The sequence below is a fragment of the Crinia signifera genome, chromosome 12 (assembly GCF_055691185.1).
Source record: "Crinia signifera chromosome 12, ASM5569118v1, whole genome shotgun sequence".
In the NCBI taxonomy this organism is placed as follows: domain Eukaryota; kingdom Metazoa; phylum Chordata; class Amphibia; order Anura; family Myobatrachidae; genus Crinia; species Crinia signifera.
In genome coordinates, this window is record NC_139228.1 from 50,750,792 (window position 1) to 50,778,735 (window position 27,944).

Below are 27,944 nucleotides of genomic sequence, written 5' to 3' on the forward strand. Positions count from 1 at the left end.
AAAGACACACACAGTTGTCCATTCGTATATAAAAACAAATTCAAACATGATTTTTTTATACATGAAATAAGGAATTTATTTCAAATCACTTTGAAGGCAATATACAGTTTCCATGTAGTGTTTGTGTTCAGTCCTCTATCCAGTCATCTTTTGCCCATTTAGGAAGTTCAGTGGAAAAATCAAAGTCAGACCATTTATACCGTAAAGCATGAAGGTACATAACCAACTCTTTGGGAGAAGGATCAGCCCTTACAATCCTGCATTCATCACAGAGAGCGTCTATTAACCCTTTCCCACTTTCTGAAGTTTCAGTACACAAAATGGTTACACTAGTGCTTTCTTTATCACTATTCAGGTCATCGCAATTCACACTTAAAGTAGCTTCCTTGGTAGGGGGGGTATGTGTTGGGTCTCTGTCCACGGGTAAAGTTTCAGGTGATACCTTCTGTGAACAGTGTTCCTCACCTTCACTTTCCTTGCTTGTCAAGGGAAGACCAAGATCTTCTTCTGCAATGTCCAAGATGTCTAAACTCTGCTTAGCTTTATGTTCCTCTATCAGCGACCGCAACAGTTCTTCATTGGTTTTGTTAATTTCACCTTTCTTTCCTCTGTTGGGACCCCAAGCCTCTGTATTGTATACAGGGTCATTGACAATCGGATGCCCTAGATATTGTAAGTGGACTCTGATTTGGTGTGTACGGCCAGTATAAGGGAAGCATTTAACCACACTAGACTTGCCATTGTAGCTAAGCTTTTGGAAAACAGTCTTAGAGGGTTTACCAGCTGGATTTACACGGCACACACCAATCTTATAGGAGACAACCATTATGGGTTCCTCGCAGGTCACCGATTCTTCTGGAAAGTCACCATTCACTCTGCATACATACTCCTTCTCCACCTGCGCAAAGAGAAAACGGTATGATCACTAGCTGTGGTCTATTTCTCCGTCCATTATCCAAACAGTTGCTGAACCTCAACTCACAAAAGCATAACTTGTTTTTTTTTTGGGAGTGGGGCAAGTCAGAGACTTGTGCATGCAACACTTCATACTAATCTACTCCTCTCTAGATGATAGATATTATATATATATATATATATATATATATATATATATACATATACACACACACACACACACACACACACACACACACACAGTTCCTCATATTACAATATATACTTCAGCGAATGACTCCATGCACTAATGGATTGATACAGGGAGGTATTAGCGCACGTTGGGCCTAATTCAGACCTGAACGCAGGGCAAATTTGCTCTCAAAATGGGCCAAACCATGTTGCACTGCAGGGAGGGGGGTCAAATGTAACGTGCAGAAAGTTACATTTTGGTGTAGTTTGTTCAAACTGAAATCTAAACTGAATAAAATATAAAGGGGCCAGTATTTACCCTGCACAGAAATTAAATTACTTACCTAAATCTAAAGGCACTACACTTTGCGATTTGGGCAAGATTTCACCTGATTCTAGTGAATCGATCCTTGAAATCAGTCCAAATCACATGTAGACATCCCCTCCGCCCCGATGCGCGGTCGCGTGCACATCGCATCGGAGTTGGGAGGTCGCACTTAAAATAAAGCAAAAAATAAGCCCATACAAATGGACCTCTCTCAGTCAATCAGCGAGTGGCTGAGAGAGGTCTCAGCCAATCAGTGGCTGCCCATACATCTACCCCGATATGCCTAACACATGGCGCTATACTACATCTACCCCTATATGCCTATTACATGGCGCTATACTGCATCTACACCTACACCTATATTCCTAAAACATGCCACTATAATACGTTGTTGAAACATCCAGCAGCAGCCAGGGCAGTATGATCTTTTTAAAAAAGTATATGTTTTAAATTGTGTCTTAAAAAAAAAAAAAAAAAAATTATAAAAGAACTATTTACCCAGAGATGGACTGAGCTTATTCATTGGGAACATCCTCAAATACAAGAACACTATTTCAGAAATGTGTATTCTGTTTTGAAATTGTAATGTTTTATTGGGAGGTACAGTTTCTATACTAGGTAGCGCACCCCAATCACCCCCCACTTCCCTGATTACTACACCGTTCCTCACTAACAGGAGGAATTTTGGTGGTGCTGCACACACAACCCAGCGCAACTCAGAGTCAAAAACCCATATATATATATATATATATATATATATATATATATATATATATATATATATATATATATATAATATATATATATATATATATATATATACACACACACACACACTAGGTGATTCATCGCGCTCTTCACACCGTCGTAAGGGGCTGCGCCCCCTTAATTTGTGAACGTTTGTATATGAGAAATATGGTTAGAATTGTATGAAAGATGCCCTGTATTGCAACTTAGGTGTCCGCGAATCGCGGGAGGGGGGGTCACAGAGGGTGCCGCGAATTGCAGGAGGGGGGGTCGCGGGGGGTGCCGCGAATTGCAGGAGGGGGGGTTGTGGGGGGGTGGACGCTGCGAATCGCGGGAGGGGAGGGATTGCAGAGAATCGCGGGAGGGGGGTCGCGGGGTGGGTTGCCGCAAATCGCGGGAGGGGGGTTACGGGGGCGGGGGGTTGCGGCGAATCATGGTAGGGGGGGGTCGCGGGGGGTGTGCCGTGAATCACGGGAGGGGGGGTCACGGGGTGGGATGCCGAGAATCGCGGGGATGTGTGTGCCGTGAATCGCGGGAGTGGGGGTTGCGGGGTGGGGGGGGTGTGACGCGAATCGCCACAAGAAAAAATCAACACAGAAAGGTCAACACATGTAAATGTTGACATAAGTGTGCCACTTCATTGGTGTCCATGTTGACACATGACAATGAATATGAAAACATTCAAAAATTGAAATAAATCTTCAAAAACTCATGTCAACCTTTTTCATTGTCGACCATAGCCGTGCCAGTGTTTTGCATGTGCCATTTAATCCTGGGGCTGCCGCGAATCGCGGGGGGTGCCGCGAATTGCGGGAGGGGGGGGTTGCGGGGGGTGGGTGCCGCGAATCGCGGGAGAGCGGGGTTCATGGGGGTTCCGGTGGGGGGTTGCCGCGAATCGCCGGAGGGGGGGTTGCGGGGGGTGTGACGCGAATCGCCACAAGAAAAAAATCAACACAGAAAGGTCAACACATGTAAATGTTGACATAAGTGTGGCACTTCATTGGTGTCCATGTCGACACATGAGAATGAATATGAAAATATTCAAAAAAAATGACAAAATAACTTCAAAAACTCATGTCAACCTTTTTCATTGTCGACCATAGCCATGTCAGTGTTTTCCATGTGCAATTTAATTCTGGAGCTGCCGCGAATCACGGGGGGGTGCCGCGAATTGCGGGAGGGGGGGTCGCGGGGGTGGGTGCCGCGAATCGCGGGAGGGCGGGGTTCACAGGGGTTCCGGTGGGGGGTTGCCGCGAATTGCAGGAGGTGGGGGGTCACGGGGGGTGCCGCGAATCGCGGGAGGGGGGGTTGCGGGGGGGTGTGACGCGAATCGCCACAAGAAAAAATCAACACAGAAAGGTCAACACATGTAAATGTTGACATAAGTGTGCCACTTCATTGGTGTCCATGTCGACACATGAGAGTGAATATGAAAACATTCAAAAAATGATAAAAAAAAACTTCAAAACTCATGTCAACCTTTTTCATTGTCGACCATAGCCATGTCAGTGTTTTCCATGTGCAATTTAATTCTGGAGCTGCCGCGAATCACGGGGGGGTGCCGCGAATTGCGGGAGGGGGGTCGCGGGGGTGGGTGCCGCGAATCGCGGGAGGGCGGGGTTCACAGGGGTTCCGGTGGGGGGTTGCCGCGAATTGCAGGAGGTGGGGGGGTCACGGGGGGTGCCGCGAATCGCAGGAGGGGGGGTTGCGGGGGGTGTGACGCGAATCGCCACAAGAAAAAATCAACACAGAAAGGTCAACACATGTAAATGTTGACATAAGTGTGCCACTTCATTGGTGTCCATGTCGACACATGACAATGAATATGAAAACATTTAAAAAATGACAAAAAAACTTCAAAAACTCATATCAACCTTTTTCATTGTCGACCATAGCCATGTCAGTGTTTTCCATGTGCAATTTAATTCTGGAGCTGCCGCGAATCACGGGGGATGCCGCGAATTGCGGGAGGGGGGGGTCGCGGGGGTGGGTGCCGTGAATCGCGGGAGGGCGGGGTTCACAGGGGTTCCGGTGGGGGGTTGCCGCGAATTGCGGGAGGTGGGGGGTCACGGGGGGTGCCGCGAATCGCGGGAGGGGGGGTTGCGGGGGTGTGTGACGCGAATCGCCACAAGAAAAAATCAACACAGAAAGGTCAACACATGTAAATGTTGACATAAGTGTGCCACTTCATTGGTGTCCATGTCGACACATGACAATGAATATGAAAAAATTAAAAATAAATCTTCAAAAACTCATGTCAACCTTTTTCATTGTCGACCATAGCCATGTCAGTGTTTTGCATGTGCCATTTAATCCTGGGGCTGCTGCGAATTGCGGGGGGGGGGGGGGGGGGGGGGGGGGGGGAGTGCCGCGAATCGCGGGAGGGGGGGTCGCAGGGGGTGTGCCGCCAATCGTGCAAGGGGGGTTCTTTTTGCCGCGAATCGTGGGAGGGAGGTCGTGGGGGGGGGGTGTTTTTTCCGCGAATCGGGGGGGGTCACAGGGGAGGGTTTGCCGCGATTCGCGGGGAGGGGGGGGGGGTCGCGGGGTGGTGGTTATGCCGCGAATTGCGGGAGGGGTCGTGGGGGGGTTCTTTTTGCAGCGAATCGCGGGAGGGGGGGTCGCGGGGGTGTTTTTGCTGCGAATTGCGGTAGGGGGGGTCGCGGGGGAGCGGGTGTTTTTGCCGCGAATCGCGGGAGGGGGGGCGCGCGGGGGGAGGTTTTGCCGCAAATCGCGGGAGGGGGGCGCTCACTTGGTGGCTGTGGAGTAGCAGTGCTGGGCAACATGGGAAGGCAGTGGGTGTCTGGCACTGTCTGTGGGCTCACTGGGCTGGTTCTCTGTCACATACCTCCCAACATGACCCTCTCCAGGAGGGACACAATGCTCTGTTTCTAGACTTCCCCTTAATGTATGATTGCCATCACCTGTTTTAAACAGGTTAATTTCTCAGAAAGGTGTTCAGCACAGATGAAGGCAATCACACATTAAGAGGAAAGTCCAGGAACAGAGCGTTATAGACACAGACACCCACTTTGAGTGACAGATGTAGCCAAATATATAGGAGATATATATACATACACACACACACACACATATATATATATATACACACATATACACACACACACACACACACACACACACCTAAAAGGTACTTGTTTCCTAGCACGGCCACAATCGCGGGCATCGTGTACCTTAGAGTTAAGGTACATGATGCCCGCGATGGACCAGATTTCCTTTGAAATTAGGTCCATTTTGCCGGCAAAGGCAAAATCGGGGGCATCGCGTCGGTCGCGTGCATTAACATGGCCCCCGACTAGAGATGGGTCGTTCCTGAACGATACGGTTCTTTTGAACGGTTCCTTCCAAAGAACGAGGGATCCGCCGATCCCAAAATGCTGATCCGGATCAGTTTCGTTATACATTGCATACAATACAATGCATTGCTTGAGCTCAGCACTGCCACCTTTGGCAGCTGAGATATTTTCTTCTAATTGGAGTCTGTGAGTGAATAGAAAAACAAGCCTGCTTGTGCTGCTGCTGCTGCTGTGTCATGTGGAGATCTAGATTCTTCTTGAAGCCCTGAAGGAGCCCAACAGCAGACTCAGCAGAGGCATTGCAAGATTGCTTCACCATCTTCTACTAGTACAGTGTCATAGAAAGTTGTGTAGAAGTATGAACACACATTCTCACAGACACACAGACTTTAGTTAGGCAGTGCACATGTTTTTTTTTTTTTTTTTACTAGATCTGAGTTTGCTGGGCTGTGTAGTACTTTTAACTTTAATTTGGAGGGGAGGGGGCCTTCTTTTAACTTTCATTTGGAGGGGGGGCTTGGCAATGAGCAAATTTAGTCCCCCTTGGCAATGAACAAATTTAATCCCCCTTGGCAACGAGCAAAATTAATACCCCTTTTACACCGCCGCAAAACCCCGGGTCTTCAGCGGGTCAGACTCCGGTCAGCGGCAGTGTACATGGGACACGCCGTGTCCCTTTACACGGGACTTCTACCCAGGTCCTGGGAACTGGATTGTTCGTCAGACAAGCGTTGGTCAGACAGTCACTAGGTCGACATGCAGAAAGGTCGACATGGAACAAGGTCGGCGTGGTTTTAGGTCGACGTGGTTTTAGGTCGACATGGACGTTAGGGTGACATGAGGAAGGTCGAAAGGTCATAAGGTCGACATGGGGTTTTCGCTGTTTTTTGACCCGAATGTCAACACAGTTGGAAGTGAAATCGGACCCTCGCATCGCTCGCAATGCTTCGGGCACTGTGGCTCACTTCGCTTGCCACACTATTATAATCTCACTCCATGCCCTAGTGGATGGTAGGGCATGAAATACCGCCTGTCGGCACATGTCGGCTCAAAAAACAGTGAAAATCCCCATGTCGACCTTATGACCTGTCGACCTTCCTCATGTTGACCTATAACCATGTAGACCTTGTTCCATGTCGACGTAAAACCACGTCGACCTGTAACCACGCCGTCTTTTTAACATACCCTGTATGCTACCTTGTCATTTGCTTTTTATAAATAAACGTACTACTAACCACGTCGACCTTGTTCCATGTCGACCTAAAACCACGTCGACCTAAAACCATGTCGACCTTTCAGCATGTCGACCTAGTGTTGTTGACCTAATGTCGACCTAGTTCAGTCGACCAAACAACTGTTTCCCCAGGTCCTGACCTGGGTAGAACATGACTATGACCTGGGTAGAGGGCAGTCGGTGTAAATGGGTACAATGGGTCATCCGACCCGGCTCCCATTTACATCAATGGGGGACCGCAGCATCCGCAGGTTGGACAGGGGGGCACAGACAGCCTGCGCTGCTGTCTGCTATATTCAGCAGACAGCAGCGGAGGAGGTGAATGGATGCCGGTGTGAGGCATCCATTCACCTCCAGGTCTATGGCTGGAGGGGTGCACGGGGGCTGGGGGCAGCCCAGCAGCTTACCTTGGTGCTGGGCTGTCCCCAGCACGGCGATCAGTGGTCCCGGCGGGGATCACCGCGGGCCTGGCGCTTGGAGATGATGTCATTACATTTCTCTAAAATGTGCAATGTACAGAATGCTTTAAGGAGCCGCATCCCGCTGTAAGCTCCTCTTCTCCTTCTGACACCCTCCGTGTACTCCCTGGCTAGCAGCTGTACATGTACCAGAGACATGGTATCTTCTACTCTAGTAAGCCAGTATCCCCTAAATGTATCATCGGGGAACCGCTGCAGGAATCTCCGATGCCTGCTGCGATCCCCCTTTCAGCGCCGCAGGCCGCATCCCCATAGGTTTCTATGGGGGATGCGAAGCTGCCCGATGTACCAACATCGGACAGTCCGGCTTCGCACCCCTGGGCTACCGCCATTCTGAGATGGCGATAGCCCATTGTAGTCTATGCCTACACATCGCACTGCCCGGCTCGGATGAGAGGGCCTATTGGGGAGATATTCAAGGGGAGGGGCTACAGGCTAATTGTAGTAGTAGTACAGAGGACCGGTAGCCCCACAGGAAGGGACCCTGAGATATATAAGGGGGCAAACCCAACGTATTCAATATTCAATTATCTACTGTGTTTACCACGCAGGGCTATTCAATTATTATTCAATTTCCCCTGTGTGTAAAACCATAGATTCTGCGGGCTAATACTGTGGAGAACAATCTATGTTAAGTGCACCACCTAGGTCAGGGTTAGAGAACCTTTGGCCCCAGCTGTTGTTGGACTACACATCCCAGCATTCCCTGCAACAGTTTTATCATGGCCAAATAGCAAATTGTAACAGGGCATGCTGGGATGTGTAGTCCAACAACAGCTGGAGGGCCAAAGGTGCCCCATCTCTGACCTACGACTTTGCTCTGTTTCTGGACTTCCCTCTTAACGAATGATTGCTATTACCTGTTCTAAACAGGTAAATGGGTAAGAAAGGTGTTTCCACACAGGTAATAACAATCAAACATTAAGAGGGAAGTCCAGAAACAGAGCATTGTGTCCCTCCTGGAAAGGGTCATGTTGGGAGGTATGGTACACTAACTCAAACCATAAATAACTGTCTTTTTTACACAAAGTGAGCCGCAGAGCCGCCCAAAGGATCTAGATCTTTTCACTGACCGACCCAGGTCGACCCGGGTCCGCTCAGAGACCCGTTTTGCCCATCTCTACCCCCGACGCGATGCCCCAGATTTTGCCATAGGCTTCAATGTTAAAATATTTTTAACATTGAAATCGGGAGCATCGCGTCGGTCTTGTACCATTTCAATGGCACAAGATGAGATGGACTTAATCAAGTCCATTTCACATAGGGAACAATGTGAAATGGGCCAATATGACCCATTTCACATTGTATATGGCCCCGTCATGGGTTACGCAACCCCATTGTGAGCGTCACCCCACGATTGACCACCCGAAGCGTGGTGAGCGCAGCGAACCCGCGAGGGGCGGCGGGGCACGTCCTCCGACCTTTTCATACCCCTACTATCTTCGTCGTCGTGGAGTTGAGAATATAAAGTGTAGCGAGCCCCGCGAGGGGACGCGTATACCTGTGAAGTTATACACGTGCGCTCGCCACACTTTATATTCTCAACTCCACGCCGACGTGGATAGTAGGGGTATGAAAAAGACGGAGGACGTGCACCGCCGCCCCTCGTGGGCTCGATACACTCGCCATGCTTCGGGTTGGCGTCAATCGTGGGGTGGCGTTGAGGGGGTAAAATTGGGGGTCTGTGGAATACTTTACATTGAATCCAATGTAAAATAGGGTCCCAGGGGCAATCTGACATTATCAGGACCTGCACTTTAACTATCTTTATGCAAGTATCAACTGTAAGTCTTTTTCAGAAGGCGAATGCATGTGCTGATAATCATATGTAGTAGAAATGAGTAAAGAACATCTTATCTATTTTAACAACAGAATGAATAATGACCAAACTTGAGGGGAAATGTAATCTAATGCTACACCTCTGTACAATGGTCATCTGTCACCCCTTGTCTGTTTGTCCCACACCTTTAAACTGTCAGCACTCACGAACAGGGCTCCCGTTTTCTTCTACCCCAATACTTATTTCAGCATTTTCTGCTGATGCAGCCATTTCTGTACCCTGTACTTGTCCTCTATTGTATTCAATTTGAAAACTTGGCCATACACTACTGCAATTTCACCCAATATTAGCCGATTCCGAAGTATCAAGCCGCAAATCGCATGTGGTTTTGAATGTGTTGTGAGATTCCAAGGGACTCGTGTGCGACTTCTACCCTCGTAGAAGCGTATGTGGCCCTTAAGTCAATGCTTCCTGTTTTGCCTATTTGTTTATTGTATTCAACAGCAAGTCAACGTTTCCTGTTTTGCTTATTCATTTATTTCCTCTGTAATAGGGCCCTGCAAATCCCTTATGGCACCAAATACATGATAATATTGTACAAGTTTATGGCAATTCTACAAACGGGATTGGTGAGGTCTTTAAACTGGAACTTATATAAACTTTTACCATTTGAGCCCTGCTTTACAGCTTTTAACCCTTCATATCAACAGTATTTTTTCTGAAAATTTGTTATCATTTCTGGAATAAAAAAATTCTTGGGACTCACCTGTCTCTCTCGCACTTGTTCAGCCAACTTCTTTGACACTTCCAGGGTTTTTGCAAACACAAGCACACCAGAAGTCAAACGATCCAATCGATGGATAGGATAAAGTGGCTTCAAATTATGCTCTTTGCCCAGAATAAAAATCACTGTGTTGTGCCGGAAGCGACCACAGGGATGAACTGGCAGAGAGGATGGTTTGTCCACTGCTACAATTTCATCATTTTCAGCAAGGATGTGCAGGGGCTGTGCAGTCACAGGAGGTTCATGACGATGCACTGTGTTCCTGAGGAAATCATTGTCCTACAAATCAAACAAGTAAGATAATTGACTTGATAAGATGTTTTAAACCCCACAGTATTAGAAGACTATGGGGTTTATCAACAAACCATCAGATTGTAAAACTCCCTGCTTCCAATTTCATCTAGGAATGAAACTTAAAAGGGCAATGATTTAACTAGCTGTAAAACTGACAGTGAAATAATTGTCCATTTAAAGGTTGGGTATAACCATGATCAGAATCACCTCAGACTTTGTGAATAAGCCCCTAAATGCAAACAACAGCCAGATAAGGAACTCTGTACCTGCACAGCAATAGACAATAGTACCTGCACAGCACTGTGCATTCAGAAAGACACAGCCACAACCAACAGAAGCACAAGACCTTGGAAAGGTGCTGCAGTTTGCATGGGTACATTGGCCCTTATTCAGATTCGATCGCAGTACAAATTTGTTCTCAAAATGGGCAAAACCATGTGCACTGCAGGTGGGGCAGATGTAACGTGCAAAGTGTTACATTTGGGTGGGGTGTGTTGAAACTGAAATGTAAATTGCAGCGTAAAAATAATGCAGCCAGTATTTACCCTGCACAGAAACAAAATAACTAACACAAATCTAATTCTCTCTGTACGTTACATCTGTCCCACCTGCAATGCACATGTTTTTACCCATTCTGAGAACAAATTTGTGCTGTGATCAGATCTAAATTAGGGCCATTGTCAAGACACGGTTAACCCTTTGAGTGCCAACAGCTCTGAGAGATGCGCAAAAATATCTACCAAAAAAATGCCAGCGTCATTCACATTTGTTATATAAATTCAAATAAAAAACGTGTAAAAAAAAAATTTCTATAAAAAAGGTAAACATTACAGATCATTATGATAAATAAAAATGTTTGCTTGGCAATTTTCACACCTATTTTGACAAAGTCACTCGGCACTAAAAGGGTTAATCTTTGGCCCAAGATAGTGTAAATGGCTGAATATCATAGCGGGTGATTTAGTGTACAAGCTTAAGACACATCTAGAAGTTTATTATGTCATAGCAGTAGTGCACGCGGGGGGGGGGTTTCCGAGTGCCCACTGCTTGAGCAGTGAGAACACAAAGTGAAAGTAAAGCTGCTAAGCTGGCAGAGGGACAGAAATGCAGCAGTTCAGAGGCAGGAGCAGACAACGTGGCGGAGAGACCTGACTCGGAGATTTACACTCAGCAGCTGGGATCCTACAGTGCAGGATAGTATTAATACTGTGTATTTGTGTGTTTAATTTATCTATCTACCTGTCCATCTATCTTTCTAAAGTCTCTTTCTGTCTATGGAGTATATCTATTTATGTATCTATCTATATAGGGACACACACACACACGTAGGTGGTGGCACTCGTCAAAGTAAGAATGTTCAAGACATGGCCTTTAACAGGTCAACGTTTCAAAGCTTTATTGTGTGCTTCTTTAGAACTTGTAGTCTACAGTCGACTGCTGAGGACTGTAGACTATGCCTTGTTTTGGTGAATATAACAATGCCTATTGACTTGTATATTGCTTCAGTGCCACCATCAGTTGCATCCCAGTCCTTAAATTGATTGAACTTTTTTCACATGGAATAGATTTGACTTCAAATTCTAAAGGAGTGCTGCCTAAATATGTCCTTTGGAGATTGTGTTTCTCTATTTAGCTTTTGAGGATTCTGCCCCCCACCTTAATCTTGTTAATGAGTGCTACTCCTACAAGACATAGAATGAGGCGAAGCAGGAAGTATTATAGCGGTGCGATAAGCGCCGCTATAATACATCTGCCCCATAGTGCGTACTTTCATCAGGAGCCTGATGAATATACGCACGATGTATTGAAACGATGCTGTGTTTGGACGGGATGCGGTCATCTATTAGAATGAACTTAGGTCTACAGTCATTAGGTCGACCCCACTAGGTCGACTGGCAGGAAGGTCGACCTGACTTAAGGTCGACATGAGCCAAGGTCGACATGACTTAAGGTCGAATTTGCATAAAGGTCGACATGAGGAAGGTCGACTGGTCATAAGGTCGACATGGGGTTTTTCACTGCTTTTTGAGCCGACAGGCGGTATTTCATGCCCTACCATCCACTAGGGCGTGGAGGAGGTTATTAAAGCTGTGGCGAGCGAAGCGAGCCACCGTGCCCGAAGCATCGCGAGCGAAGCGAGCGATGCGAGGGTCCGATTCTCATTGCCAACTTTGTCCATGTCGACTGTGTCGACATTCAAATAAAAAAAAACAGTGAAAAACCCATGTCGACCTTATGACCAGTCAACCTTTCTCATGTCGACCTTTATGCAAATTCGAACTTAAGTCATGTCGACCTTGGCCCAGGTCGACCTTCCTGCCAGTCAACCTAGTGGGGTCGACCTAATGACTGTAGACCTAAGTTCATTCTGACAGATGTACCGATTCCGTTTGGACGTGGATTAAAGTTTTGTTTTAAGTGGATGGAGTGCTGTTATTGTGTGTATAAATATATATATATATATATATATATATATATATATATATATATATATATATAAAAAAAAAATACATACATACATACATACATACATACACATATACACACACAAACAGGTAGGTGGTGGCACTAGTCAAAGTAAGAATGCACTCCTCGATAAGGTGAAGGATGCGGTGCCCTCCAGACAGCCCATGTAAGGAGCCAGGATACAAACACGTAGGTGGTGGCAATCGTCAAAGTAAGAACATTCAAGACATGACCTTTAACAGGCCAACGTTTCAAAGCTTTATTGTGTGCTCCCCCCCCCCCCCCCCATCCCATATACAGGAGTGAAAAATCCCTCCTGTAGCGATCACTGCCGGGCACCTACAAGGCATGTCAGACTAGTGCTGTGTCTCTTGCTCAGTCAGCTCACTGGGTACATGCGAGATCTCCCATGCAGCTATCCCTGCTGCGGTGTATGGGCAACACCAGCGGCTGTATAGATCGATAGCTGAAGGCTTCGGATGGTCAGCACTACTGAACATTAATAGATTCCCTACAGCATCAGCGTGCTATATTTATCGCTTCATACATGAAGAGAAGTGGGATCAGCACAGATGAACATCTACCTCAGTGTTTATTATTATATAGGTCTAAGTTTGCTTTATGTTGCCAGGGAACAAGGGGCCAAATGTAGTATGGTACAATATTTTTTTAGACAGCTCAAAAAAAATAAAAAATAAAATAAAAAAAGCAACAAATCACACATGTGAAATGTGTCATTTTTTTAGAAAAACTTGCCAATGTAGTATAGGGCGAGTTTTTTTAAAAACAAAGTCAGAAATCACTCGTGATTTCGGCTGCTGCCCTTCTCTAGGAAGTGTAGACCCTGGTACTCCCCAAAATTTTCCAGGTTTGCCAGTCTGGGCACTGGAGCAGAGCCTGGAAAATTCTCAGGAATACCAGTGAAGGGGTTAATGGAAACACTGCACTAATAAATTTAATTGTACCATGGACTGAACACACAATGACACCAATTTAATCAATAAATTGTACATTTATTAAACAATAAAAGTTAATGTTTGGGTGGCCACCTATAAATTCATCAATAAATGAATAAAGTATTTTTATTCTTATTCTTTTATATTTTTTAAACATTATATGTTGTGGTAGAGACAGTATCTCTCTACGGGTGTGGATCAGTTGGTCACCAGCAAGTTGTTATACAGTCATTAGGTCGACATGCAGGAAAGTCGACATGGTTCTTTTTTTTTACCCCTATGTCCTAGTGGATGGTAGGGCATGAAATACCGCCTGTCGACACATGTTGTGTTGACATGGACACCAAAACGTGTTTCAACTGCATCCCATTCAGAGAGGCTGGGGTCATGGCAAGCAGCTCTCAGAACGCTGGCCATGCCCCCATAGTGGAAAAAATTGGATATGTGGCCTCGCAGAAGTACCACGATAGTAGGTTATGCCCCTCCTTCTCCTCTGCCTCCAGTTAGGGATGGCCATCGGTGCAATTGCCATCGACGGCAATTCTGCAACTGGCCATCGATAGTGCTAAACTATGCAATGGCTGACCATCGATATTTTTACATATCGATGGTTAGTCATTGTGTTTGATTGATTGGCCCGATCAAAACACGGGGGCGGGGATTTGCAGGTGTCAGAGGCAGAGCTATGCTCAGTGTCCCAGCACTTTATAAAAAAAAAAAAAAAAAAAAAAACATCATTCTGTTCCATTATTGGAGGGAAACCATCCGGTTCTCTCCCCCATCGATGGCAAAAGTATTCAACATCGGCCATGATGATTTTGAATCATTGATGGCCATCCTTACCTCCAGTGTTGGGAGGTATTTTATGCAGCACATTGGACATTGCAGTGTGTGGCATATTGTGTCTGGGGCATTGCGATATGTGGCATTATGTGTCAGGGGAATTACAGTGTGTGGCATAATGCGTAAAGGGCATTTTTCTATTTTTTTTTAGTTTAGTAGCGCTTCAAGCAGTTTATTTTGTCTTGAGTACCTCACGCCCCCCAAAAAAGGTTGGAGACCACTGCATTAGCTATAAAGATGATCAGCGCCAAATATAGTGTGGCTTGGATCCTATTGCCTTGTGTCAACCTTTTTCATGTGTCGACCTAAGACCAGTTTATGTAATAAACCATGTACACCATGTAGGGATAATCTAGTACAGCGGTTCTCAAACTGTGGGTCCTGACCCCAAAGTGGATCCCGACCTTCTCAGCATGGGGTCGCGACTACATGTTGATGACTTTTCTAATCTCAGTCAGTGATTCAAGGACCATGTTGAATTGTCCGTTATGTTAGACTCCTCCCACCATGTTGTGCCTCCACAATGCTGCCATGCATGTGCAGTCTGCTGGCCACACATGTAGGGTTGCCACCTCAGGCATCTTCAATTCCTGGAGATTCCCCCCCACACCTTCATGTGCGCATGCGCTCCCGGAAAAGTGGGCGTAGCTTTGTAAAACGGGCATGACCTCTTCATGAAAGTGGGCGTGGTCTCTAATACAGACATGTATTGAAGTCCCTATTGTTACATTTAATAACACATTTCCCCTACTGACAACTCCTCCACAGAGATACCTCCCCTCACCCTGACACCAGTGACAACAACTTCACAGCAACCTCCCCTACCCCCTCACTTCTCTAACATGCATATCTGCCCTAAACACTGACCATCCACACACACAAATCCCCCCCTCCACACTGTCCTCACCATTTCCTCGCCTGACAGCACAGAGGGCTCTGCCCTGGGACTGATACACAGTAGCAGCCGGCTTATCTCTCCTCTGAGGCTCAGTTTGGGAGGAAGCGCTGCTGCAGCATCCTCAGCTGTTTGCTGCACAGTGCTACTCTGTCCTCTTCTCTCCTGCGGCCCAGTTTATATATTTCTGGAAGTAGAGGTAGCTGTGGGGCAGGCAGCAACTTGCAAGTGCTAGAGACGCACTGTGCATGCCCTGTGGCCTTACTGGCGCCCGCGCTCCACAGGGAACCACCCTCCCTATGCCCCCGACAGTGTGCACACTCAGTTAGGAGGCTTTCAAAGTCACCCGGATTCCAGGAGAATCCCTGAATCCAGGAGACTGCAAAAATGTCCTGGAGGGTTGCCACCAATTCAGGGAGAATCCAGGAAATCCTGAAGAGGTGGCAACCCTATGTGATGACCTTCTGCAGTAACTTGCTGGGGTCCTGTCATTTTTATTATCGGATGGGGTCCCATTAAAAATAGTTTGAGGACCCCTGATCTAGTAGAAGGATACCATACAGCACTAGTACCACAGCAGCACCAAGGCCTCACCTTCAGCACGATGCTTAGGTCGGTGACGGTAGCCTGGTTGAGCCGCAGCCTCCCGGCACTTGCCGCCAGCTTGTAGTACTCTAGCGTCTGCGAGCGGAACTCGGAGGCGAACACCTGCAACAGGCTCTTCCCCAGCCAGCGGCCCTTGCAGTACGTCTCGAAGTGAAAGAAGTAGGGCCGGACCTTGCGCAGCCCGTTCTCCAGGTAGCACTCGGTCTCCCGGAAATGCTCCTCCCCGAAGCTGACTCCTGCTCTCCGCTTCGAGGGCGGCGGAACATACCGTTCCCCGGCGCTGCCGTCCTTCCTTCTCTCAGCGTCAGTGCCCGCCGGCCTCGGCCTCTTCAGAGACATCGGACTGTGATCTACAGACGCAGACAGCAGCACCCTCACCACGCTGGCTCTACCGCCCAAAGCGGCTATCATCGCGATGGTGGCGCATGCTGATGACGTCACATAGCAACATAACTCCCTATCATCTCTAGGACCTAGGTGTAATAATGTTCTCTGCCAGCTCCCTGTCTGTACGGGATAAAAGTGACCGGAGGAAGTTTCTTACAGTGAGTCCGCCAGACGGGGCCATCAGCGATCTCCCTCCCTATACCACTGGGGCATCGGGCGGCGCTCTCCCTCCCTATAGCACCGGAGGCATCGGCGCTCTCCTTATCTATAATAGCGGGGGCATCGGCGCTGTCCCTCCCTGTAGCACCCAGGGGCATCGGCGCCGTCCCTTCCTATAGCAACGGGGGGCGTCGGCACCCACCCTCTCTCTCACACCGTGGGGGGGGGTCCTTCCTTCCGTTCCTTTCCTCCCTTTCCTCCCTTTCCTCCCTATAGCACCGGGGTATGTCGGCGCCCTCCCTCCCTATAGCACCGGGGCATTGGTGCCGTCCCTCCCTATAGCACCGGGGGGCATTGGCGCCGTCCCTCCCTATAGCACCTGGGGGTATAGGCGCCGTCCTTCCCTATGTACCAAAATAAGGGCCAATGTTCTGTTATAATCTGATTCCTGTCCGGCAGGTGTTTTCAGCTTGTGATGAGGGTGGGAAAGGTTATCTCAGCAGGGAAGACTTCAAGGTGGCTGTGGTGACCCTGTTCGGGTATAAACCCTCTAAGGTAAATTGTAATGGGGGGCAGCTCTGTGTGTCTGCGCTTTCTGTGGGGGGGAGCTCTGCGTCTGCGCTTTCTTTTGGGAGGCAGCTCTGTCTTCATGCTTGCAAAATTAAGCTTCAGTTTACTGTATTTCCACAAGATGTCACTGGAGAGCTACTGTGAGTAAAATGTCGGAATACTTGATATGATGTACAGATCCTTGTCTCGTCATTTTTAGCCTCTTATAATAAGAACAGAAATACTGTTTGTATCACAATCATAAATAGGTTTTCTGGGGTTACTACTGCATGGTGACTAGGAGGCGTTTACATATATAATATAAGGTTTTATTGTTTCATTCTCAGCTTGAGCTGGATTCCATGTTACCCCCCCTGTCTGAGTCTCGAGGTAAGTGTGAAATTAGCTGCTGACACCTGCACAATGGAGGAAGTTATATTTCTGCTCCTATACCAACCCGGCAGCCACCTCTCCCCACAGGTGTGCTGGCCGGGCAGTCACCCTACATTCACCTTTCCCCACAGGTGTGAGTCCGGATGAGTTTGTGACGCTGATGAGTATGAAGCAGTGTGCCCAATTAAGCTTTGGAGACCAGAGACAGATATTTTCGGTGTTTGACACTCACTGTACGTATATATTCCCAGTATATTGTATAGAGAAAGGGGATATACAACCTCTGAGGTGCTCGAAAGTGTGTCAGGCTGGGAACATTACATCAGTGTTGTGCAGCCTAGATAGAACAACTTTCCCTGCCTTTAACATAGGGCCTAATTCACACATGATCACAGGACAAATTTGTTCATAAAATAAGGCAAAACCTTGCTGTACTACAGTAGGAGCAGATGTAACAGCTGCAGAGAGAGTTAGATTTTGGGTAGATTGCTTTGTTTCTGTGCAGGGTAAATACTGTCTGCTCTATTCTTACACTGGTAGAATTCCTGCGGCAGCCGATGGAAGTAGTATCGGGTGCGGCTCCAGCTGCACCCGCTCAGCTTATACCCTTTGCACATTACCCACCCGGATTGCCCGCCACCTTCAAATTACGGACTACAGCTTGCACCTCTCGTCACCAGCTGCATACTGCCGAAGCAGCCATCTACCTGCTGATTCTCGCAGCTCTATACGGAGTACCTGTAATCTAACACAGGTCAGTGCGGCTCGCTCCCTGCTGACTCACCATCAGCAGTCCCAGTCCACCGGCAAAAGCTGACTGCTGAGCGGGTGTAGTTGGAGCCGCTCCCGAAACTATTTCCATCGGCTGCCGCAGGAATTCTACTCGTACAAAAACCACCGATCACGCAGCGCTAATGCATAAAGAGAATTTAAACAAGTGTTTGGTACAATGTATAAATTTTACTCAAACAACTTTCCTAGAGGAGAGGACTGGGGATAACGCATTGCAGCAGGAGTACGGAGGCTTATTTGTGTTAGTGTTTGGTACACACACACATGCTGATTATTTGCCCATTAGGGAGGGTATATATATCCAGACTTGAGACACTGCTAGACACCTTTTGATAAAGCTGCAGTTGGCAGTGAAACGCGTCAGGTGGACTGCCCTTTCTTCACTTCCAGGAATACCAGTGTGGACTCCCCTACCCCATTTGGACATATTTGCTTCAGGTCTACAATTACCAACCCTGTCATTCCCCCATTTGTTCCTGTGTGGTGGACACTGCTCCCTGAAATTCCCCAGTGGCAGAATTCCAGCTAGCCACTAATTGGAGGATATCGTTCCATATGAGCAGATTCCACCATTCCACTTGCTTTTGAGATCACTGGCGGACACCGCACTTTGGACCCCCTTGGTGGCCATATTCCCTCTAAGACCATCCAAGCGAGAGGATATAAATCCAAGCAGAAGCCTTCTCTCCTCCAACGGCTGACACAGTGCCTTATTCACTAGTGAGGACTATACCATCTAACAAGTGGAAACAACTGAACAGCAAGATCCTCAACCAATTGGTAAAGTGCACTTACCTATGACCCCCCCCCCCCCCCCCCCCCCCCCCCACATACCCCATTCATCAATTGGGCCTATTCCACACTGTGTTCCTGTGACGTGAATAATTTTTATTTACATTATTGTCAATCCGTATATGTTTTTACATACCCATTGTGATTGTTCTTATATATGATTTTATTGAGTAAAATTTATACATTATACCAAACACTTGTTTAAATACTCTTTATGCATTAGCGCTGCTCTTATGCCTTGTGCGTGATCGGTGATTTGTGTTTTTGTTTCGGTGGGGACTGACTAACTACTGTCAAGCGCCTGAATTTTCCTAGGGAATATTTCCTTGGAAATCTTTCTTTTGTATTCTACTCATACAACATCCAGAGAGGTATTGCTGCTGTTTGCTTAAACTATTGAGGATTACTTATTAATTGATTAAATGCGAGTTAATCGCTGAGTAGCCAGTGTGTCTACTTTTCTCCTAACTGCGAGATCTAAAGGAACTGCTCAGTTAAGGCCCCCATACACTATGCGATTTTGGGACGATTTCATCCGATTTCGGCACTTTGTGTCGATAATCGGATGAAATCGGCCCAAAATCGTAGGTATGTGACATTTGATCCGATCCGATGCGCGGTCCCGTGCGCATCGGACCGGATCAGGGAGGTCGGACGGTCTGTACATACGATCACGTCCGACCTCCCTGTATGCATATGCCTGCCACCTGACAGGCATATGCATACAGACACCGGGGGAGTAGTGGGGGCGGCCAGCGGCAGCGATGGTGGGGGCGGCCAGCGGCAGCGGTGGTGGGGGCGGGCAGCGGCGGTGGGGACGGGCGGCATGTGCGGTGAGCGCAGTGTACTTACACATAGCAGCAGCGGCAGGGACGGGACGCGCAGTGGCGGCTATTATATTTTTTAAATACTTGTCAAATGACCGTCCGCTCTCTGATTGGCCGGAGAGCTCTCAGCCAATCAGAGAGCGGCCGGTCATTTGACAAGTATTTTAAAAATATAATAGCCGCCACTGCGCGTCCCGTCCCCGCCGCTGCTGCTGCTATGTGTAAGTGCACTGCGCTCACCGCAAACGCCACCCGCTGCCGCTGACCGCCCCCCCCACCGCCGCCGCCGCTGCCCGCTCCCACTACCGCCGCTGGCCGCCCCCACCACCGCTGCCCGTCCCCACTACTGCCGCTGCCCGTCCCCACTACTGCTCACCGCCCTGCAGCTCCCCGGGTTTTTTTTTACATGGGATAAATCGCATGCGATTTATCCCATGTAAAAATGGCACATCAAGTGCCAAATTGTATGTGAGCCTCCCGGGGAGCTGCCGGGCGGCTCGCAGGTAAATTGGGTCCGACTTGTCCCTAGGACAAGTCGGCCTAATGTATGGGGGCCTTTACAACTATTCTGTCTTATAAAATCTAAATAACGCGGAGAACTTTATTATCAACCAATTTGGAGACTTCTCTAATAAGGTTTCTTTGTGAAGGTGTGGTACCACTCCGGAGTTGGTCTAGCTAAATAATATTAATTGCTAATATATTTGTCTATTGAGGAGCTGATATGTTGCACCAATAATTCTTATATGAATTTTTATGTGTATGTATGTAATATATATACCATATATACTCGAGTAAGCCTACTTTTTCAGAACATTTTTTATGCTGAAAAAGCCCCTCTTGGCTTACACTCGAGTTAGGGTCCCACTTGAGTCAATAAGTTTTCCCAGTTTTTTGTAGTGAAATTAGGTGCCTCGGCTTATATTCGGGTCGACTTATACTCGAGTATATACGGTAATTATTTACACACACTCATATGAGACAAATTGTTCAGAATATTTAATTGTATATTATTCTTTGCCCTTCTCCCTGTCACTAATCCCATCAGATCCCTACTGATATGGGAGGGGCTTCAGCTGTCTGTAATATAGGGGGAGGTCAGGGTAGAACTGAACAGTCTTTCTGAGGATTTCAGTGTTTACGTCTAATACCTGGTATATAAGTGACGCTTCCTCCTGTGTGATCTGTAACAGGCCGGGGATTTCTGAACATGGAGGATTTTAAGCGTGCATTCTACAGGGTGGCTCCGCAGTTATGTGATCACACCGTGCTGGAGTCTTTCAGGTGAGATCACAGGATATTCTGTCTCTCTGCCTTTCCTATTAATACCAAGAACAGAGGGTACTCTGAACACCCCAGGACTCAGCAGCAGATTCAGGGATCATCTTACTCCTTAATCAAAGTTTTCTTTCTATTTTACGTTACAAGACAATATTCCCTTTTATAACATATCCCTACATCTCCTACGGAGAGTTGGGACTTTCCCACATTTTTGTGGCCGCACGGATTGCGTAGTGGTGTAGTGGTTAGCATTACTGCCTCACAGCACTGAGGTCATGGGTTCCACTCCCACCATGCCCTAACTGTGCGGAGTTGTTATAGTCTCCCCGTACTTGCGTGGATTTCCTCTGGGTACTCTGGTTTCCTCTCACAATCCAAACACATACTTGATTAATTGGCTCCCAACAATATTAGCCTAAGAATGTCTGTGCGTGCGTGTACATGTAGTAGGGAATATAGATTGTAAGCTCCACTGGGTTAAAGACTTATGTGAATATACAACTATTCTCGGAATATGTATGCGCGATATAAATCTAATTGTGATGTACTAACCAAGTTAATAATGAAAAGAGTTGGAGAATCTGAATGGGGCCGCCAGAATTAACCGTTCACTAGCCAGTACTGTAATCCATACACATGTACAGTCATTCGATTATCGTCATTCCTGAGAATTTGCAGCTGTGTGATCAGGCCTGAATTGCCCCCATAATGCAGGTTCCAGCAAACAGTACCAGTCTGGAAGTCTTGCTTTTATTGTGCATCCCTTGCCACACTCCGCTGCGCCAGCTTTTATTAGTCCATTAGAGCATTCGCTCTCCGCAATCCAGCCCAACATCTCCTGGACATCTCAGAATACACACAGAGGTAAGAAGCAGGGGCGGATTGGGACACCGGGCCATTTACTGGCTGGGTAGAGCACACTGGCCACACCCCCTCCACCAGAGGACCTCGGAGGCGGAAGTAGAGCACTGATAAACAGTGCTTTTTTTGCCTGCAGTGGCTGCACTGACGGACCTCTCCTCCTACCAGCACCAGTGGACTCCAGCCCCCACGTATGCAGTGAATACTTCTCTACCCCTGCTGATAGTGGTTTAAAGAAAAAAGTACTCTCCTTTGTTTGGGGGCACGCTTGACATAAAAGAAAAAACTTTTGTAATGGTATTGATTTTAAAACGTAACTTTTAATCAATAAGTCTAAAAGGCTTTGTAATGGACAAAAGACACCAACAAACTACATAAAACATAAATCAGTGGTAAGAACCACTTGCTGTACTCAATTGAGTCCCTCCAGCGATATATCACTGGTATCACTAGTGTATATGTCCACAAGTGTGGGTCAATTTAATAGTGTATATGTCCACAAATGTGGGTCAATTTAGTACACTGAATTTCAAAATGAGACCCTGATAGCGGAAATGGATTGGATTGTGATAATAGGTTACATCCAATAAATTGTATAGTGTGTGTACAGTTCACAAATGAATAACAATTTGCTCAATCGGCAATCGGAGAGCGCCGCTGCATGCATTAAGGGTACTGCCGGGCAGTACCTCAAATGAGCGGGGCACCGGGGGCAATGGAGCCAGTGCCCCCTTTAAGGCTGGCGCCCGGCGGCAGATGACTCCATTGCCTCCGGGAGTTCCGCCACTGAGGAGAGGACTTACTGCTTTTGAGAAGGGGCTCCACTACCTTTCTTCATCCTACATGGCCCTCAGAAGGCTCCACCCCCTTAATTGGCTCCATCCCTTTTGTAGGGCTGGTTTTCCATCCCAATCTGCCCCTGGTAAGAAGTTAGGGGGGCTTCCAGTTATATGACTTCATTGTGCACTAATAATGACCTAATTGCTCTGTGCTGCTGTGAAGCTGGAACAGTGCAGATACTGTGCCCTCTCTGCAAGTTAGATTTACGACTGAACGGAATGAATCTCCCTAATGCCAGTTACTATGGGAACCTCATACACAGAGCGGCGTCATGTCATCTCAGCTGATTCCTGCAGATGGTTCCTTCCCCTGTATATGCTGCATATGGCTCCTCAGCAGCTGCTGCACAGACTCCCATTATAGGCAATTAATCATTTGCACCAGTTTTACCCTTCATCTTCCTCATACAACATTTATAAATGTCTCTCCTGCACTGCAGAAATCTAACCTGAAGTAAAGGTAACAGAGTAATCGTAGAGCACCTCCATATAAGAGGTATTGTCATCTACATACAGCGACGGCTGCACCTGTACTCATATGACCTCTGCTCATCTCGTGGACACGTAATACCTCTCAGATGTTAAAGACACATTTGCCCATTAAGTCTATTTCTGATGAGCTCATGGCATGGAGCAAGAAAATAGAGCCTCTTGGATGGGAGAAAAAGTGAAGCTTGGAATGAGATTGCCTGTATGCAGGATGATGGAGCCTCTTGCTGTATGTGAGAAGTGAGGCTTGGGAGGAGAATGCCTCTATGCAGGATGATGGAGCCTCTTGCTGTATGGGAGAAGAGTGAGGCTCGGGAGGAGATTGCCTGTATGCAAGATGATGGAGCCTCTTGCTGTATGGGAGAAGAGTGAGGCTCGGGAGGAGAATGCCTCTTTGTGGGATGATGGAGCTTCTTGCTGTATGGTAGGAGAATGTCTGTATGTGGGATGATGGAGCCTCTAGCTGTATGGGATAAGTGAGGCTCTGGAGGAATTTGCATGTATGCGACCAGGTCTGAATCAAGCCTTTAACCCTTTATAGCAGTGAACATGTCAGCTTCTGATCTATAATTGTTCCCTGGGAGGAATCTATTACCTAATGTGTATGTGATCCATTGTCGCATTTTCTTATCCGTACAAGATACGAATTCTTCATTCAGTCAGAGAGAAACTGACAAAGTGAGCTGTGTCATTAATGTGACTTGCTGACTCACATTAGCCATGCAGTGATGAGGAGATTCCCCACAGGAGTCTCGGTAAGCTCGTACGGCAGTGACAAAAGATGTATCCGGACACCTCCAGAACGTGCTCAGTACTGCTGTATAATACCAGGGGCTTGGGCGCAGTTGCTAGGTGTAGGCCCAAACATGGACTGAAACATGAATTACGGCATGAAGGAGAATTAGATGTAATAGGAGCTGTCGGCTATTCCATGGAAGCACTGTAAATAGAGCAGCCAGTTTATCCCAAATATTCTGATTCAGATACAGGTATAAATGTAATCACAATCTGGTATTAGTATATACATATATACATACATAAGCCCACATGGTGTGTCCTGTCTGCAATCAGCAACCCCAAATCCATCATTAACAAATCTATAGTGGGGGGCTGGGATATTTGGGGGACATTGCTGTGAGGGGCATGTAGACCATCTCCTCATACTGGCAGATGCAGCCTGATACCTAGTTACCTGTCTGTTATGGGATGCGGTCATTTGGTCTACAGCATGATGGTCAACACCATTAGGTCGACATGGGAAAAGGTCGACATGGCTCTAGGTCAAAAGGTCGTTAGTTCAACAGGTTGTTAGTTCGACAGGTCGTTAGTTTGACAGGTCATTAGTTCGACAGTGTCTAGGTAGTCAGTCAAAAGGTCGACATGGGGTTTTTCACAGTTTTTTGTGCCGACAGGTGGTATTTCATGCCCTACCATCCACTAGGGCGTGGTGGGAGTATAAAATAATGGGCCAAGCGTAGCGAGGCACCATGCCCAACGCATTGCGAGGGGATGCGGTGCACTTTAAACTGTGTCCATGTCAACTGTGTTTACATTCAGGTAAAAAAATGTGAAAAACCCCATGTCGACCTTTTGACTGTCGACCTAGACATTGACGAACTAATGACCTTTCGACCCAGAACCATGTCAACATTTTTCCATGTCGACCATCATGCTGTAGACCAAATGATCCCAACCCTCTGTTATATACATGTACTACAGATAAAGATCAATAGTGGGGGGCTGGGATATTGGGGGACACTGCTGTAGGGTTGCTTCTCATAGGGGCAGATGCAGCCTGATACCCAGTTAACTGTCTGTTATATACGTCTACTACAGATAAAGTTCTAACTGCACTCTGCAGAGGCTCTGCACATAGGGCTGATCCCCCCCCCTGATGCTGTGCTCAGTAACTACGCTCTGCAGCGGCTTTGCACATAGGACTGGTCCCCCCTGATGCTGTGCTCAGTAACTGTGCTCTACAGAGGCTTTGCACATAGGGCTGGTCCCCCTGGTGCTGTGCTCAGTAACTATGCTCTATGGGGGTCACAGTCATTTGGTCCACATGTATTGGATTGAACGCTGAAGGCAACAGGCCATAGGTCGACACTTGAAATAGGTCAATGTGGCTAACACAAGCATTAGGTTGACAATGGCAATGTCGACATGAGTTGTTCACATTTTTTTTAGCATCCACTAGGGCGCGGAGGTAGAATGTAACAGTGTGTCAAGCGCAACGAGGCACCGTGCCCGCAGCATGGCGAGGGTACGCAGCACACTTAGACGGTGGCCATGATGACTATGTTGACCTTCGGGACAACAAAATGTGAAACTCATGTTGACCTAATGCTTGTGTTGACCTTCCAACCCTGTCAACTTAAGCCATGTCGACCTATTTCAGTTGTCGACATAAATTGGGTCAACCCATTCCCCTCTGCAGTCTGCAGTATAGTACTGGTCTCCCGTGGTACCCCCCCCCCCATGCTCTGCTCTGTGGTACTATCCCCCATGTACCCCACAGATAATGCCCATTGGCAGGATGGTGCATATGTTTCCTTCCAGCCCGTTCTGTGTATTGTAGTTAGGCTATGCTGGTCCACGCTAACACTCTCCTCTGTCCTCTAGGGAGGTGGACCGGGACTCTGACGGCCTCGTGTGCTACAAAGACTTTGAACTGGCCATGAATTATGGTGAGAAGGAGGACGGCTAGACTAGTGCCATCACCCTGCGCCTTGCGCCATCACCCTGCGCCTGGTGCATAATAAATCCGGATAAAGCAGAACCCCGTGTCCTGTGATAGCAGTAACCTAACATGACCGCTTTTGTGTGCCTGGGCAGCTGGGTGTGATACATTGTCCTATGTGTGCCAGGGGGTCTTCCCCCCCCCCCCCCCCCCCCCCCTGCTCCCTGCTAGTGCTGCAGATGGCAATCCTGAGCTGAACCTTGCAGCAAGGAGGAAATATAAGAAGGTTTAGTGAGCGTTGCCTAGCAACAGTGCATATAGTCCTGCACAGCCACTGACCTGGTTACTGTAACCAGGCAAATCTCTGTGCAGCACCAGGCAGGATGGCTGGAAGTGTAAACACGGCACAAGTGTCATCTGAGGGCACCAGCGTTGCATCCGGCACATGAGTGTGAGGTGCCATCCTCTGACAGCTCCATTAAAGGCTGCCTAATGCTGGTGCAGGAATTCCCCTTATATTGTTATGATCCATTATATGGCACCTCACGGCATACAAGAAACACATGCAGAGGTTTTATCACTTAGCCCCTGTATTGTTATTTACTGAAATGTGTTACCCTCTTAGAGTCTTGCTACTATAAAGTATCACTTGTGACCGGACTCTGACTATGCCCTTCAGGTCCACAGATGGCGGTTTCTGGTCTCACGGGACCTGGCCAAGAGGGGGTTTCCAGTTACCATCAATAACCGCCAATTACTGACTCCACGCACTACGTAGTGGGCGGGGATATCCCTGCCACCACCAGGCTCTGGAACCACGGATACCTCATCAGGCCCACACGCTGTCACCTGAGTACTACCTGCTAAGGTGTACATGACTACATGCTGCTGACACACCTAACTGATGTCGGTTATCCACCACTGGTCAGTGAACACTGACTAAGTCCTCTACAGTGGTAGCTGGCAGAGGGCGGAGCTCAGAGACGCTGGATTCTTTACCCAGTACAGGCAGTGAACTGGATTACTTTTTGTTGTATTCCTGTTGGTCGCAAGATGAGAACGGTCCTCTTTGAGGCAAAAGATGTATATTTGCTCAAAGTCCTGAAAATAACTCTTCTATCTCTAAGAGGCACAGCATACAGATGTTACAGCAGTCAGATACAGGTAGATGTACAGCTTTACAGGCCAAACTTGTGCCTTTTATATAAATTACACACAAAATATCACAGGGGGTAATTCCACCCTGTTCTCTCCACCCTATCAGGGACTCCTCCATATACCTTAGGGAGTCGCATATCAATCCAACCATCTTACTTGCAATGTAAAACTAAAGCAAGATTACATGCCAAAAAGATTAATTAAGATTAGACACTTTACATAAAGAAACACAGAAGTCGTTACTTGTGTCGTTTCACGGCGGCAGCTTAAGGTGCCCATACATGTTACAATTATTGTATACAATATTGTATACAATATCGCATCTCATCGCATATCGGTTTTGTGATGAGATCAGATTAGATGAGATCTAGTACAAAAAGTATGTGCAGCACATACTTTTTGTACTAGATCTCATCTCATCGCAAAACAGAGATACGATGAGATGCGATATTGTATACAATATTGTATACAATAATTGTAACGTGTATGGGCACCTTTAGGCTACGTTTGAAGCTACACTAATAGTGTAGCCCAACGGCTGCCTTACTTATGTAGTTTCACTGCGCCAGGCTAAGATACATTATCAGCGTAGGCTGCCGCCGTGAAACTAAGTATTGCCAGGAACTGCATCTCTGTCCCTGGCAAGCCTAGTCAGCGCCTCTCTCACCCCGCCGGTGCCAGTATGATCCCCTCTCTTTGGCGGAGAAGCGCTTCATCCTTTTCAGAAAAAAGGAGCGTCTCAGACGCGCCTGCACTGAGACGCTCCTGTGTCTCGTTAGCTATTGCGGCAGGGTACATCAACCCTGCGGACTGGGTTAGGGGTTCTGTAGTGCCTGCGTCTCCTTTCCAAAGTGGCAGTGCGGACGCAAGTGCGTATTATTCACAATGAAGGAGGCATTTGCCAGTGCTCCATGTTACATACTGG

General features: G+C 47.4%; 2 protein-coding genes across 2 annotated transcripts; one reads left to right on the top strand and one right to left on the bottom strand.

The window, feature by feature from the left end:
* Positions 1 to 16,529, bottom strand: RPUSD2 (RNA pseudouridine synthase domain containing 2). The gene is made up of 3 exons (XM_083167418.1): positions 15,801 to 16,529; positions 9,735 to 10,031; positions 1 to 898 (listed from the first exon to the last, which is right to left on the bottom strand). The coding sequence occupies exons 1-3, from the start codon at positions 16,221 to 16,223 to the stop codon at positions 128 to 130; spliced, it is 1,491 nt and encodes a 496-aa protein (XP_083023544.1). The 5' UTR covers positions 16,224 to 16,529; the 3' UTR covers positions 1 to 127.
* Positions 16,138 to 25,960, top strand: EFCAB11 (EF-hand calcium binding domain 11). Its single transcript, XM_083167419.1, has 6 exons — positions 16,138 to 16,357; positions 16,818 to 16,913; positions 17,255 to 17,297; positions 17,432 to 17,533; positions 20,905 to 20,995; positions 25,804 to 25,960. The coding sequence occupies exons 1-6, from the start codon at positions 16,298 to 16,300 to the stop codon at positions 25,886 to 25,888; spliced, it is 477 nt and encodes a 158-aa protein (XP_083023545.1). The 5' UTR covers positions 16,138 to 16,297; the 3' UTR covers positions 25,889 to 25,960.
* Positions 25,961 to 27,944: the final 1,984 nt, after the last annotated feature.

Excerpts from the sequence above, each read along its gene's own strand:
- RPUSD2 (XM_083167418.1), bottom strand. The coding sequence starts at position 16,223 with ATGATAGCCGCTTTGGGCGGTAGAGCCAGCGTGGTGAGGGTGCTGCTG. Across the intron at positions 10,032-15,800 it reads ACCTAAGCATCGTGCTGAAG|GACAATGATTTCCTCAGGAA; the intron begins GTGAGGCCTTGG and ends TTTGATTTGTAG. Across the intron at positions 899-9,734 it reads AACAAGTGCGAGAGAGACAG|GTGGAGAAGGAGTATGTATG; the intron begins GTGAGTCCCAAG and ends CTCTTTGCGCAG.
- EFCAB11 (XM_083167419.1), top strand. The coding sequence starts at position 16,298 with ATGTTCTCTGCCAGCTCCCTGTCTGTACGGGATAAAAGTGACCGGAGG. Across the intron at positions 16,358-16,817 it reads ACCGGAGGAAGTTTCTTACA|GTGTTTTCAGCTTGTGATGA; the intron begins GTGAGTCCGCCA and ends CCTGTCCGGCAG. Across the intron at positions 17,298-17,431 it reads CCCCCTGTCTGAGTCTCGAG|GTGTGAGTCCGGATGAGTTT; the intron begins GTAAGTGTGAAA and ends CTTTCCCCACAG.